General features: G+C 34.2%; 1 protein-coding gene and 1 pseudogene across 3 annotated transcripts in view; one reads left to right on the top strand and one right to left on the bottom strand.

The window, feature by feature from the left end:
* LOC114314616 (molybdopterin biosynthesis protein CNX1) overlaps positions 1-15,664 on the top strand; it is a 51,627-nt gene that overhangs the window by 19,364 nt on the left and 16,599 nt on the right. For 2 of the 3 annotated variants that reach the window (XM_028261087.2, XM_082910962.1), the window contains exons 2-3: positions 9,915-10,041; positions 12,175-12,305. In XM_028261087.2, coding sequence (XP_028116888.2) covers positions 9,915-10,041; positions 12,175-12,305 — 258 coding nt within the window. Of the gene's footprint in view, positions 1-7,220; positions 7,489-9,914; positions 10,042-12,174; positions 12,306-15,664 lie in introns of those variants that run through there. The other variant, XM_082910963.1, reaches the window with a different exon arrangement.
* Positions 12,962-15,602, bottom strand: LOC145814308 (protease Do-like 8, chloroplastic pseudogene; annotated as a pseudogene).

Here is a 15,664-nt window from a genome sequence, read left to right as displayed (position 1 = left end):
TCATATGTTTTGGGACTTTTCAAAGAATTCGTATGTGTTGAATTTTAAAGAAATTTTTTTATGCTTTTTCTTAATGCATTAAAGTGTTATTATGAGGGTAAGACTTTGGGGTTGGGAGAAGTTAATAAATGCTAAGATTTTTTTTTTTTAAAATCAAAAAATCAGGAAATTTAGATTAGGAGATTGGAATTCCCACAAGACTTGGAGTTAAAAACCCCCTTTTGCTTAATATATAACTAACCTATCACCCGTGTTATGCACGGGATAATTATAAATATTTATATTTATTTTAGATTTTTTTTATTTTAATTTTTTTAGTATATAAATTATGTTTTTTAAGATTTTTTATAATACTAATTTAACAATCTTGTTAAAAATTTACCGTCACCTACCACCAATTTACCATCAACTACCACCACCTACTCCTCACATACCCTCACCTACTCCTCACCTACTACACAAATCCTCTCCTATATAATAGGAATCCTTGTAATCAACACAACACACATCAGATATCAATCAATAACATCAATCATAATACATACAATTTCTCTCTATCTCAATTTATCTTACATGGTATCAGAGCCAGGTTAAGAACTTAGTGATTCCGCTTCACCGGCGGGCGGCAGCCTCGCCTTGGCCGTCCACTGGACAAACCCAAATTTTCTAATTCTCTCTCTCCTTCCTTCCTCCATACTTTTCACCCACATACCAGTGCACCAATCTCCTCTTCCCGAATCCGAAGCGGCGTCGTGGCTGCTTCCGAATCCGAACCATAAGATCGTCGACAACAGTACTGATCTCAAGTCTTCGGAATATCTGTTCGCTGATATTAATCCGTATCTGGATCTCAACATCATGGCCTCATCAGTATCATCAGCAGCAGCAATACATCTCTCCCGCCGATGGAGTTGTTCCGGTGCAGATCAAGAACATTTAACAGCCGAGGGCTACGCACGCGCCTCCGGCCTCCCCAGCGTCTGCACCACCCCCTCCGGCGTCATCTCTGCTGCCATCGTCCATGTTTTTGCTCTTTTCGTCGCCGTCTCGATCGGAGCTAACATCTCCGGCGGCCACGTCAACCCCACCTCTTCAAATGGACGTCTCTTCTCATCCCTCCCACCACAGTCCTTATTTTTAACTTGGTGGGTATAGTGGCCGGTGTTTCCTATGCCATAAACAGTGGGTATCAATCATGGGGCCCTTTCTTCGGCAAGCTGTTCTTTGCCATTTGGGTTGATTCTCCAAAGGTTGTGTCTCCCAGCGCACATGCCTTCAATTAATATATTATTATTATTATTATTATTATTATTATTAAAAAAAAAAAAAAAAAACCATTTTATTATTCCACCACTCTTCTTTTCTTTAAACATAACACCCTCTCTCCACTCATTCCTTTTATTATTTTTCTTATGCACCCACTCAGACTCCATGTGCTCTTTGACACTTTTTCTCCACCCTTACACACACCCACAAATATATTTTGATTACCCTTCCAAAACAAACATCTCCCTTTTTTTTTATTTGTTCTGATATTCAAAGTTTAAAAAAAAAAAAAAAAAAAAAACAACAACAAAACAGACCAAGACGGACTGCAGACCAAACTCATTTTATTCATCTCGGGGCTCACCCCGATCACCATTTTACATTCAAAAAAAAAAAAAAAAAAAAAACAAAAAAAACAAAACAACCGCACCCACAGAGGGATCTTTCTTCTCTACTCTGCTGCGGGTCTCTTTTTCTTGTTTTTCTCTTGGTTGTCCCGTGATTGCCCAGCCTCGCTGCTTCCTAGACCACCAAGCAAGTTGCCTCCTCCCTGCTCCTCCACTACAGCATATGGCGGCCCTCCAAATCGGAACATAACAGTGGCCTTCCGCTTCAGCTCCTTATTTTCCGCCTTTAGCACACTTATCTCTGCTCGCGCATCCTTATACATGCGTTGGAGCAGAGCCAGCTGGGAGTTTAAATGCTGCACCTCATTTGCCCTATTCTGCAGTCGGTTCGACAAATTTGTAACCGCAGTCATGGTTTCCACACATGACTTCAAAGTATACTGATTGGCCTCCACATCTGACTGCACTGCCATTCTTTGCTCCACCGACCGCATCGGAAAGTTCAACAGAGCAAACTCCGGGGCGCTTGGTTGAGGTTCCAGTGCCACCGCACCAGTTCTCTCTCTTGTTGACTCGTTGAGGTCGGGAAAGAGGGTGAGCAGCCCGCGGGAAGACGAAGCCATTTTTCTGGGCAACAGAATGTTACAGAGTATCTTTCTCAGCAAAACGAAGAATTTTTCAGAGGTTTCTCTCAGTTTTTTTGTCTCAGTTTCTGCCTCAGCCTCAGCCTCAGCCTTCGTCTTGGTTAAATAGCCAAGGCAGCCACGCGTATCGCGCGCCACTTGACGCCAGACGACAAACGGGCGCACCAACCAAGGCACTCACGTGCCTCGCCATCATGTCCGGCACACCTTTTGATGAATTGGGCACGCCTTTTGATGGCACGCCTTTTTAAAAAAAATTGGGCACACCTTTTGAGGGTGCAACTTTTACAAGGGTCCGACAAGACTCTGTAAACTGTCCCGACATTGATTCCGGTTAGCTCCTTTATGGGTCCGACAAGACTCTGTAAACTGTCCCGACATAGATTCCGGTTAGTTTCTACAAGGGTCCGACAAGACTCTGTAAACTGTCCCGACATTGATTCCGGTTAGTTTCTACAAGGGTCCAGCAAGACTCCGTAAACTGTCACAACAACTGTCTCAACATTGTCTGCTACAACGGTCCGACATGACCCCATAAACTGTCTTCTACATCGGTCTGACACCGCCATCCAGTGTCCTCTACACCGTTATGACACCACCATACAGTGTCCTCTACAACGTTATGACACCCCCATACAGTGTCCTCTACAACGTTATGACACCACCATCCAGTGTCTTCACCAATGGTCTGACACGACCATACAGTTTCACCTATCCTCTTTTATTTTTATGTATTTTCTTGTTTTGTTACTCTCTCCAAACTCAAGTTGGTTAGTTTCTATCCTCCTTGAGTTTGCGGGGGGCTGTTAAAAATTTACCATCACCTACCACCAATTTACCATCAACTACCACCACCTACTCCTCACCTACCCTCACCTATTCCTCACCTACTACACAAATCCTCTCCTATATAATAGGAATCCTTGTAATCAACTCAACACACATCAGATATCAATCAATAACATCAATCATAATACATACAATTTCTCTCTATCTCAATTTATCTTACAAATCTTATCACTAACCATAGTGTATTGGAGAAATTAAAAAAGGTACTGCAGTAACTATGCACAGGTTGTATCTATAATTATCTGTATGAGGGGATTTTAAATGCTGATTAGATAATTTTGACCAAATCAATAAATTCATGCATGTGGAAAGACATGTGGATTGAAAAAAGGTAATAAATGCTGATCATGGGATATATATGTGAATTGTGATTTTTAAATGTCTTTTTTTTTTAAATGTCTTCTTTTGCTTTTTTCTTTTTTATATTGTATTAAAGTTTAATATAATAATCATATGTGTTGAACTTTTCAATGAATTAAATATCTTGTTTTTTTATATTATATTAAAGTTTAATATTTTGATAATAATCATGTGTTATACTTTTCAAGGAATTTTTGTTATACTTGTTCTTAATGCATTAAAGTGTTTTTATGAGGGATAATAATTATATGTGTTGAGACTTTTCAAGGAATTCATATGTGTTGGACTTTTTAAGGAATTTTTTTTTATACTTATTCTTAATGTATTAAAGTGTTATTATAATGGTAAGGCTTGGGGGTTGTGAGAAATTAATAAATGCTAAGGTTTTTTTTAAAAAAAATCAAAAAATCAAGAAATTTAGATTGGGATATTGGAACTCCCACAAAACTTGTGGGTTAGAGATAGATATAAATAAATAGATAGATATAGATATCGATATAGATATAGATATAGATATTTATATTTGTTTTAAATTTTTTTTATTATACATATTATTTATTTTGGAAAAGGTACTACAGTAATTATGAGAGAAGTCAAAAAGTCTTATGGGTTGAGAGAAGATAATAAATGCTGAGGTTAATTTTTTTTTAAAAAAAAAACAAAAAATTAGAAAATTAGGATTGGCATATTGGAGCATCCACAAGCCTTGGGGTTTAGAAACCCCTTTTTGCTTAATATATAGTATAGACTAGCATATCACCCGTGCTATGCACGGGTTGTGTTTCACCACTTTGTCTTCTTTTTTCTTTTTTTTTAAATGTCTTTTTTTTTATATTATATTAAAGTTTAATATTTGATAATAATCACTAGCATATCACCCGTGCTATGCACGGGATTAAATTTAAAAAAAAAAAAAACTATTTATATTATGTCAAACATATTTATAAATTGTTAGCATAAAATATTTGTAATTTTAAAAGAAAATGTTGACATTGCATAATTAAAGTAATAAAAATAAGAATTTATTACATTTGTTCGAAATTCACTGCAAAAGTAAAACAAAAAAATAACTAAAATCTAAATTGTTGTGAGTATTCCATCAGCATTCCTGCATTGTCAACGTGATTGTTAGGTGGTATTTGGTTATCATATTTAGCTAAATAATCACAAAAAGACAAAAAAAAAATCAAAAAACTACAGAAAGCCAAAAATCACAAAAAGACAAAAAAAAAACCCACTATTCCAAAGCTGAAAAGCCAAAAAAGTCAATCAAGAATACCAAACGAACAAAAACGTCCTAGGCTAAAAAAGTCAAAAAGGCCAAAAAGCCAACAAAAAAAGTCATTGCCAAACAAAGGCTTAGTATTATAATTAATGAACAATACATATATTATGTATTTATAATGTTATAAAATAAAAATGTTATACTTATATTTTTTTTTTTTAACCTTCTGAAATGTATAGACATTCTTCTGACTAATCTACATTTAAAAAAAATAACCGTTGAACTAACTACAATCACATTTTTCTCTTTGTGAGTGTTTATATTTATCTAACTTCAATCATATTAAAAAATCAAATTATAATTTTTTTTTGGTTAGACCAAATACAAATAAGAAAAAATAAGATAACTTCAATCATACAAATCACAAATATTTTTATGCTATCTAATTACAATCATATTTTTTCATAATAAAAAATAATTATAAAGAAGAACCATTAAAACAGTAAATAAAACGATTAAATCACGTTAAAAAAAAAATCATTGAACAAACTACAATCACATCACATTTTTCTCATAATAAAAAAAATAAATGAAAAAAAAAGAACCATTGAACTAACTACAATACAATCACATTAAAAAAAAAAGAATCATTGAACAAACTATAATCATATCACATTTTTCCCATAATAAAAAAAATAAATGAAAAAAAAAACCATTAAACTAATTACAATACAATCACATTAAAAAAAAAGAATCATTGAACTAACTATAATCACATTAAAAAAAAGAACCGTTGAACTAACTACAATCACATTTTTCTTTTTGTGAGTGTTTATATTTATCTAACTTCAATCATCTTAAAAAAGCAAATTATAATTTTTTTTAGCTAGACCAAAAACAAATCAAAAAAGGAGATAACTTCAATCATACAAATCACAAATATTTTTATGCTATCTAACTACAATCATATTTTTTTCATAATAAAAAAAATAATTGTAAAAAAGAACCATTAAAATAGTAAATAAAACAATTAAATCACATTAAAAAAAATCATTGAACAAACTACAATCACATCACATTTTTCTCATAATAAAAATAAATAAATGAAAAAAAATAAAATTGAAATAACTATAATACAATCACATTAAAAAAAATCATTGAACAAACTACAATCACATCACATTTTTCTCATAATAAAAAAAAGACAAATAAAAAAAAAAAGAACCATTAAACTAATTATAATACAATCTCATTAAAAAAAAGAATTATTGAACTAGCTACAATCACATTAAAAAAAAAAAACTGTTGAACTAATTACAATCAAATTTTTTTCTTTGTGAGTATTTATATTTATCTAACTCCAATCATATTAAAAAATTAAATTATAATTTTTTTTTTTTTACAAATCACAAAAGGAGATAACTTCAATCAAAAGAACCATTAAAATAGTACACAAAAGAAGAAATTGCTAAACCAAATACAAATTATAAATTTTTTCTTTTGGCTAGACCAAATACATAAAAAAAGGAGAAAAATATTTTTATGATATCTAATTACAATCATATTTTTTTCATAATAAAAAAAATAATTGTAAAGAAAAACCATTAAAATAGTAAATAAAACGATTAAATAATTATGAGGGAGTTTTGACCAAATCTCCCAAAAGGCATGGGGATTGAGAGAAATTAATAAATGCTGAGTTTTTTTTTTTTTTTTTTAAATCAAAAAATTAGAAAATTAGGATTGGGATATCAGAGCTCCCACAAGACTTGTGGGTTAAAACCCTTTTGCTTAATATATAGTATAGATAGATAGATAGATATATCTTTTTATTTTTATTTTTATTTTTGTGTGGTTTCTATTCGGGCATTTTTTTTTAAATTTATTTAAGATGGAGTTGTGGGTATCTTTTTTTTTTTAAAACAAAAACGACATCAATTTCCCATTCACTCATAAACGGTTTTGATGTTCCGTCTTCACTGTGTGACTTGCCACGCAACAAGGAACACGTCACATCTTCGGACTGCTTTCGAAACTACTCAGTTCCGCTATAATTAATACATAGATATTTATTTTTTAACCTATAATAAAATATCAAACTAAAACCGAGTATAAGACAAATTTAACATGAGAAATTTATTACAAATTAATAATAATATATATAAAAAATATTATATAAAATTAATTAATGTTATATATATATATAAAATATTATATATTATACAAAGACTTGATAATTTATTAAAATATTTTTAAATTTATCAATGCACCAAAAATCACTCAAACAATAATTTATTAATATGTCAATCCGTCATTCTATTTCCATTTATAATTTTATTTTCAAAACATCCGAATCGCACTCGGACCTACGCACCACATTTCCATTTATAATTTTATTTTCAAACTAATTTTATTTTTAAACCATGCGAACCGCACTCAGCCCTACGCACCACACCATGGCGGTGGTATCCGGGAAACATTTGCTATAAAGGCAAATAGATAGGGTTGTGCCGGCGCCAAATATAAATCGTTTCGTTTGATTCCGAAGTACAGTTGGGGGTTGGGGTTGGGTGTTGAAATGGCTGAAAACGATGGAAGCAGAGTTTCCTCATCCGATGATGATCATCAGAGCAAACCCACGACGATGATATCAGCTGACAACGCTCTCCAGATTGTTCTCAATGTTGCTCAGCGACTGCCACCTGTCACTGTTTCCCTCCACGAAGCTCTCGGCAAGGTCTTGGCCCATGATATCACAGCCCCCGACCCTCTTCCTCCTTACCCTGCCTCTTTCAAGGTCTCCCTCTAATCTAATCTAATCTATTTTCTGGGTTGATCATTTTATTTTATTTTGTTTTGTTTTTTTGTTTTTCACTTTAGAGTTTAATTACACTGCTATTATTATTCTAATAAGTTTTTGCTTGGATTTCTTGGTTTGCTTTGAATTGTTTTTTGCTGAGTTGGGTATGAGTGGAAAATTTCTGATAATTTTTCCCCCCCTTTGGTGGGAATTAAATTTTGGTCAACTTTGGTGGAAGTTGGAACATAAAGTGAATGTTGAACATTATGTAACCTTTTTTTTTTAATACGAAAACCACGTAAGTTTTTGCTTGGATTTCTTGATTTGCTTTGAATTGTTATTTGCTGAGTTGGGTATGGGGATACAAATAATTTTTTTCTCGGTGGGAACTAAATTTTGGAAGTTGGAACATAATTTGAGTGTTGAACATTATGCTACTGATTTGTTTATGTCAGAACCACTGCAATCTTCCTTGGCTTTGTGTCATTGCCGGTTTTTTGCTGTTCAACCAATTTTTTTCGTAGTGAATGTAAAAGTTAGCAATTACTATTTTTTGATGTGAATTTACAATCTTAGGACTATCTGTTGTGGATGAGATATGTAATTCAATACATTAAAGACCAATTTGATCACGAGGAGGAATGAGCAGAGTATGTACCTGACCTTCAAGTTTTAAGAAATCTGGTGAATCCAATCAGCAGATTCACTTTGAAAACTGAACCTATAAGGTGACGCAAGGTAGCTTTTCATATAAATTTCTGTCAAGTTTGATAATATTGGCCATTGATTAAGCAACCCTGTTATAAATTCATATAATGAACACAATAGCTTCAATATTGTGCTGTCTTTATTCGAAAAAGATTGTATCAGTTAGCTATTGGCTTTGTTGGAAGGTATGATAGAAGAGGTTAGATGTATGTTTTGAAAAGTATTTGAATCACTTGCCTTTGGACTTGGATGTGCGTCTTATCCCTAGAGGTTTACATTTTATTTGTTCCTAAAATGTTGATAGCTATTAGCTTTATTTTGTTTCAGTCGCTGTTTTTTTTCCTTTCTTTCCTTTTTTTTTTTTATAGTTTTTATTATTATTATTATTTTTAAATGGACAGAAAGAGTAAAAATTAATTTTTTCAATTCATAGAGTGCTGCTACCACATTATAGAACTTCATTCATATGCAGCTGTAAAACTTTGTGACTGTTATAGGATTCACACATCAATGTTGCCTTTTCTTTGTTTGATATATATGAATTTTGTTTAAAAAAAGCACCAAAATAGGTGCTGCAACCTTGTACAAAGGATGTATACAAAAACAAAAATATTGACTCACTATATATTTACAAGGATGTACAAGTTTTCAAAAAAGTAAGCAAAAATAAAGAAAAGGAAAAAAAATCCCCCTCAGCAAAAAAATGAGGCATTTGAGAAGATCTTTAAATCCTCTCTAATGTAGCCAATTTTATAAGATTTCAATCATAGTGACTGTTTTTATAGATGTTCTCATTTGATGGACATGCCTCGCTGGAATAGATGGGTTGGTGTTCTTAAATTGCGACTACAGGGAGATGGATAATAATTGATGCCTTTGAAGGAAGCTTTTAAAACCACGGCTTCGAACTGTTTCATTAGGCTGAATTTTTAAGGCCTCACAATATTTGTGGTACTTGCAAAACTTCAAAACTGTGAGATCTAAATCCAGTATGGAATTATTATGTCATCTTTTTGTGTACCTGTGTGTGGCATGGATGTGCTTATCAATGATGAAAGCCTACCAGTTTAAATGCAGTGTACCTTTTTTTTTTTAATTTATTTAAATTTAAAATTCTTTCTCCTAGGGTTGCAATAATTCTTACCCATTTCCCTTGGCCTTCATTCTAGATTCTCTGGTGCTTGTGTTCATAAGTTTTGAACGACCTTTGTTGTTACCTGGAATATTGGTAGCAATGTTGTGCTTAGCTTAAGAATAGCTTATTGTGGTTTGCTTGGCCATCTTTGTTGTGCTTGATTGGGCTTTTAATCATAGAAGTAAGAAGAAAAAAGATGGCAAGATAGAAGGAAAATAGAAATGCTTCTTTTTCTTTCTTTTTTTGTGGTGTGTGTGTGTGTGTGTGTTTTTTTTTTTTTTGATCGACGAAAGTCAGTGGTTAGTTGTTAGATTAGCACATTGGGAAGTTGAAACTCACATCCATACACCTTGCAAGAAAATCTTGCCCTCCCATTCCACTTCTAGGAGTGTAACCCAAGACCTTCCCTTTGGAGAGACTTGGTGGTTAAAGGGCTAACCAAATATATATTTTTTTTGGGTGTGTGTTGCTGTTGATTGTAGCTCAATATATTTAAATGCTTGATTAAATGTTGTTCTCTCTCTCTCTCTTTTTCTCTTATATTATATATATATATTTTTTATTTTTTAAATATTTGCAGGATGGCTATGCAGTAGTTGCTTCAGATGGGCCTGGTGAATATCCCATAATTACTGAATCAAGAGCTGGAAATGATGGAGTTGGTGTGACTGTGACTCCTGGAACTGTTGCGTATGTAACCACTGGAGGTGTGTTTGTTTACATGGAATCTATAATTGTTGGCAAACTTGGGCATCTCCTTTGGACAAGTTGTGATGTTCTTGGCTGAAGAAAGTAATAATTATTTAAGTGATTGAAACTTTGCTAAATTATCAAAAAGGAAATACCCTATGTTCACCAACCTTGCATGTGAACTGATCATCCCGGGGAATGGGAAAACAGTGTGTATAGTTAGAGTAACTTTCGTTATGGCAAGTCTCTCCTCTTATTATATTCTAGAAAGCCAAACTCATTTGAGCATCTTCACGTAATTACCTTCCGTTTTCTGCTTTGTACTTGATTTTTTGCTAATGCATAATTAGTTCTCCTTACACTAGGAGGCTATTTGGGAACTCCCCAAAAAAGCCAGCTTTTGGCAAAAAAGCCAGCTTTTGGCCAAAAAGCCAAAAAGCCTATAAGCTAGTTTGCCATCAACTAAAAAAGTTAGATGTCACATCCACTTTTTAACTCACAAAAAGGCAACTTTTTTAGCAACTTTCCAAACACATTAGCTTTTTTAGCTCATAAAAAAGCCAGAAAAACAAAGCCACGAAGAAGCCAACCCCAAACAACGAATAAATAGCTAAACCAAATAGCTAAATGTTGCTGTTTACAAACAAGATTCCTGTTTTTCTTTTGTTTTATTTAATATATATATTCTTAAGTTGGAAACTACAAACTATTCTCCAATTTGCCATGGTAGAATTCTGCCTTTTCTTTCTAAAATGAATTTTACATTTTTCCATCCATTGATTCCATATACTAGTAAGTTTTTGTTATGTCATATCACATATTCTATCTTTTTGAGAAAGGAGAAAATAGTTGGCAGTTTGTGTGGTGGAGGCATGCCAGGACCAGTGCGGTCCAGATGTAATGGTGCACTAATGGTACACATCTGACTTCTAACCAAGTGATATGTTTTTGGTTAAGGGGAATGAGCCACTGGCTCTTCCCCCCCCCCCTTCTCTTTTTTCCCTTGGATGCAAGAACTTGAATATTTTTGAATTGTGAGGAAAAGTTTTTGCAGAAAAGAGCATTTGAAAAGGTGGAGAAACTAATAATTACAATTTACAATTGATAAATTGAAAGAATTGTACAAACTGGAGTAAAAATTGACAAACTAAAGTTACTAAAAACACTGAACAAGAATTCGACTGACTAAGAGAAAAGCAAAGATAAAATGAATAGGTCATGTCTGACATGATTTGTGTCAAGAGAGAGCCTCTTTTTGTCATCTTCACCCCTTTCATAGCTATTCCAGATAATTCCCTCTAGCTCACGTTTCCATAATTGTTATTTACTTTTATCGAATTGCTAGGGTTCTCTTCCTTTACTCTTGTCACGCCATATGTCACATCTCTGTTAGGAAGAAGACTTGGCTCTTGGCGCCTTTGGGTTTGATGTGTATCATATGGCGAGCTTGTAATCAAAGGGCAGAGGACCCTGTCTTCAAGTTGAACAGTAGAGTATTGACCCTGTTGTATAATTGGTACAAGGGAGTTGTGTGTCCTTCCGTTGATCAATATTTGGATTTTGTAGAGATGTTTGAGTAGTGATGTGTTGTGTAGGAGGTGTTGCATTCATCTCTTTTTGTAGAGATGTTTGAGCAGTGATCAATATTTGGATTTTGTTTTCTATTAAAAAAAATTTGGGTCTTGATTATAGGTTATGAGTTCTTTTATTCAAGTGTGTGTTTTATAGCATGAACATCTGTTTTCGATGCTAGGTTCAATTCAAACAGACATTGCAATTTAGGCCTTGAAGGTTCTTATATCTGTTGACCTTGTGTTTGAGTAAGTTTACTGGGGTTAAACTAATTGCTGCCTATTTCTAGGATTTAGAGTCGTCAACCAAACACTTCAAACAAGGTTGGGAGTGATCTAAAAACAAGCGTTCAATCAATTTATTATCAAGTTAAATTGCGTTTGAAAGATTGGGGTTTTGTCCCTCATAATGAGCTGAAAATAATTTCCCTTTTGAAGACATTCCTTTTTTTTTTTGATAACCCCTTTTGAAGATATTCCTTGTAAACAATGTTGGGGTTAAACTCTTCCACTAGAAAGTTGGATTCTTTTCATGCTTTCTTTCTCTCTCTCTTAAGTGATTTTCCCCATGTTTCCTAGGACCACTACCTGATGGTGCTGACGCAGTTGTTCAAGTAGAGGACACTGAACTAATAAAAAGTTCTTCAGTTGAAGTGAAGAGAGTAAGAATATTGGTACAAACTACCCGAGGAGTTGATATTCGTCCAGTGGTATGATTTTGTTGACGCTGTTGGAATTGAGTACTTGTTTAATGAAGATATTATTTAGATTCAAGGTGCCACACTGACATTTTACAACTCTATGCGAACAATTATGTGAAAAGATACAAAAAAGAAAAAAAGAAAAAGTTCTCATGGTAATAATTTGAGAAAATACAAAGTAGCATGTATTAGAAAATGTTTGACTGCAATGCCAATTCTTAAGAAGCAACATGATACATTGCATCATAAGAGAAAGATATCGTTTATGATGTGGAACTTCATAAGATGGAAAATTTGATCCCATGATCTCTCTATTCCATGGGTTGTAAATGTCCCATCATGCTTGTAAATTTTGCACTGTGCACTTGAATATTGCAATATCAGTTGGTATTTTGTGTGGCCTACTAAAGAACTCATGCTTAAATTATTTGTAGGACTTTGCAATGTTTTCAACAGATTATGTGCTCTGAATTGCTGTACCACTTTAAGTGTTTAAACTTTAATTTTTATGTAATAATTCATGTAAATTAATAGAGTTAAGTTTATTGGTCAAAGTATGAGAAAGGTAATAGAAACACATCAAAGTGTAAATCTTATTGAGTTTTAAACGAATGTCTTTCATGAAAAGTGATTGTATGATATTAGATGGTACGATGAGGATCAAGGAGGGGGAGGCATGGAAACATATTTTAGGTGCAAGAGACGTCAACTGGAAGACTAGTAATTTTTGGAGATTTACTTTTTTTTTGATTTTTTTTTTCATTTGTGGAATCTTTTTCCTTGAAAACTTTAGGCAGCTCCAAGTTCTCTTTGCCCCTCTGAATCTTCAAGAGGACTTTATCCCCAACATTGTACTCGTCCAATGCTTTTTATATAACTTACTTTTAACAGGTCTGTTGTCAACTGCACAAATATATCCACAAGCAAAATATTACCATTAAAGCCCCTTGTAATGGGAAGTATCCCAGCTTTGGCTGCAATAGTGTTTCCAGGAACCTGCAGAACCAGAGCTCAACTTCGAACATTCAGTTGATTTGCTACCAGGTCTAGAGCAGCATCCACATAAAAACCGGCTTGCACGACTTTGCCAAATTTAAGCAAAATCTTTACCACAGTTGAGGATGGCATGGCAAACACTGGCAGAACTCCCTGTTTAAATTTCCCTTGGAATCCAACAGAGGACCTCCACTGCTTCCAGGATTGATGGCTGCATCTAAATTCCACCACCAATTGTGAGCCCAGTTTAACTAAATATGTCTTGATTTTGTCCAATAATAGCCCCACAGTGAGAGTGCGATCAAAAACCAAATGAATTCCAATGGCTAAGCACTGTTGGTCAACTCTTAAAGAAGATGACTGCCCCACATTGATGGGCCTCAGTAGATCATCGGTGTCTTCCACCTTATACACAGCAAGATCCTCAGCACTGTCTGCACGAATCAACTTACCCTTGAAATTGTGTACCCCTTCTGAAGCAAGAATATTAATTCACTCAATGACTTGCCTGCAACTAGGATTCTTAAGAGAGGATTAGCAATTACATGATAATTTATCGCAATGTGACCTTGTCCATCTGAGATTAGTCCAGACCATTTCCTTCAGGGACCTCAACCACGCCCATGATGTTAAGTTGACAGTGCAATATTACATCGTAGACATTGACAACAGAAAAGTGTTCCTTCCCCAAAAGTTCCAAGGTCCTTTCCTCATAAGGGAAGAGTGCCCCAGAAGGATAAACAGACGGTGTAACTTCTTCAATTGCCATAGATGAATACCCTAAAACATGAGCTTGAAGGATGATAACACGAGTACATATATAAACTTGCAAAAAACTGTCTGATGCATTGTAAAACGAATATTTCTCTGTATCACTTCAACCAAATCTTTGCTATAATCATGATCAGTTCTTCGAGTTGGAGTAGAATGAGGAGAAAGGCCGATTTTGTCGTCGGGGAGTCATGATGATGAGATTTGTAAGGAAATGCCATCGAAGTAGAGCTCACACCGACAAAATCGTGTATTGTTTTTGCCGGGACCCGAGTCGTTGAAGTTGCAGAAGAGGCCTACAGGAGTTGCAAGCTATAACTTATATTTTTTTCTCCAAATCCAGTGAAATGCACAAGGGTCATACAGAGGAAATAGGTTTACTCTCTCTCTTTTTGCCTTCCTAAGCTTGCGCCCACCAAATTAATGTATTGATTTTGTTGGGACCGAAGTACGTTGAGGTTGCAGAAGAGGACCACAGCAGTTCCTTGCAATATTTGTTTTATTTCGCAATGATTTGTTCCTTTCTGTGGTGGAACTTTTTCTGAATATGTCAAGCGGAATTCTGAAAATTAAGGTTTTGAATCGGCTGATCATATTGGCCTGTCAACTGTCACCATCGTATTTTGGGTTTCGTAATACCATGCAAGTGCCGTTTTTTTCATTTTGCATCATGTGAGGACTCTTGCTTTGAATAGATGGCGCAATCACAAGACCTCCCCTCCTTGAAACTACAATGGAAAAGTGCAATTGGTGGATCAACTTCTATGGTCTACCTGTTACTGTGGATATTTACAAATGCTTCATCTGTGGGGAATTACTTTACATCTGAAATAGAGAGTGAAAACCTCAAAAGTGGATGATTGGCCTTGGACCAATTGCACTAATTGTTTTATTTATTTTTTCTTACCGTGTTTTCTATCCTTCTGCATGCCTGATACTCCTTGATGGGGAATGACTAGGCATTAGATGCGAATTGCACTATATAATTATTTTTTTTTACCTTGCTTTCTATCCATCAAATAGTTAAGATTTATTAGGTTTGTTTTATTAATTAGGATTTAGTTATTGTCATTTTTTATTTTTGGTAAATTTTCATAAGGGTTTAGACTCTTTAGAGTGTAATGATTTTGGATGCTATGACTTGGATTTTGAGGAATTGGAATATTGAATTGAGATGGTTCCTTGTTTTTCTTATACTCTCTCTTCTGATCTCTGAAGTCTTTCCTTTCCCTCCACCTTGTCTTTTCTCTCTCTAATGTCTCCTTTCCTCTCCTCTGGTAGTAATCTTTCTTGCTGTCACAGTATTCTGCATCACTCGTTTTACCTAGTCTGAAATTTATATTCTAAAAGTATGCGCTGATTCTTTGTGTGCCGAATTTGAATTGGTAGATGGTCTCCCATGGTCTACCCATTACCTTAAATATTTGCAAAGGCTTCATTTGCAGATAATTACTTTACATCTGTGATGGCATGATAACCTGAATGTAGAATATTCACCTTTGATGAATCACACTCTCTTAAATTTCTTGTTCTGACCATGCCTTGCACAGTTCTGCATGCTCTGATACTTATGTTATTAATTGCTGATTTTAAAATGCTCA

This window comes from Camellia sinensis, unplaced genomic scaffold, assembly GCF_055761805.1.
Source record: "Camellia sinensis isolate YWXY unplaced genomic scaffold, ASM5576180v1 Unanchor1, whole genome shotgun sequence".
Classification (NCBI taxonomy): domain Eukaryota; kingdom Viridiplantae; phylum Streptophyta; class Magnoliopsida; order Ericales; family Theaceae; genus Camellia; species Camellia sinensis.
Note: the sequence above shows the minus strand (reverse complement) of the source record. Positions and strands in the feature narration are given on the sequence as shown.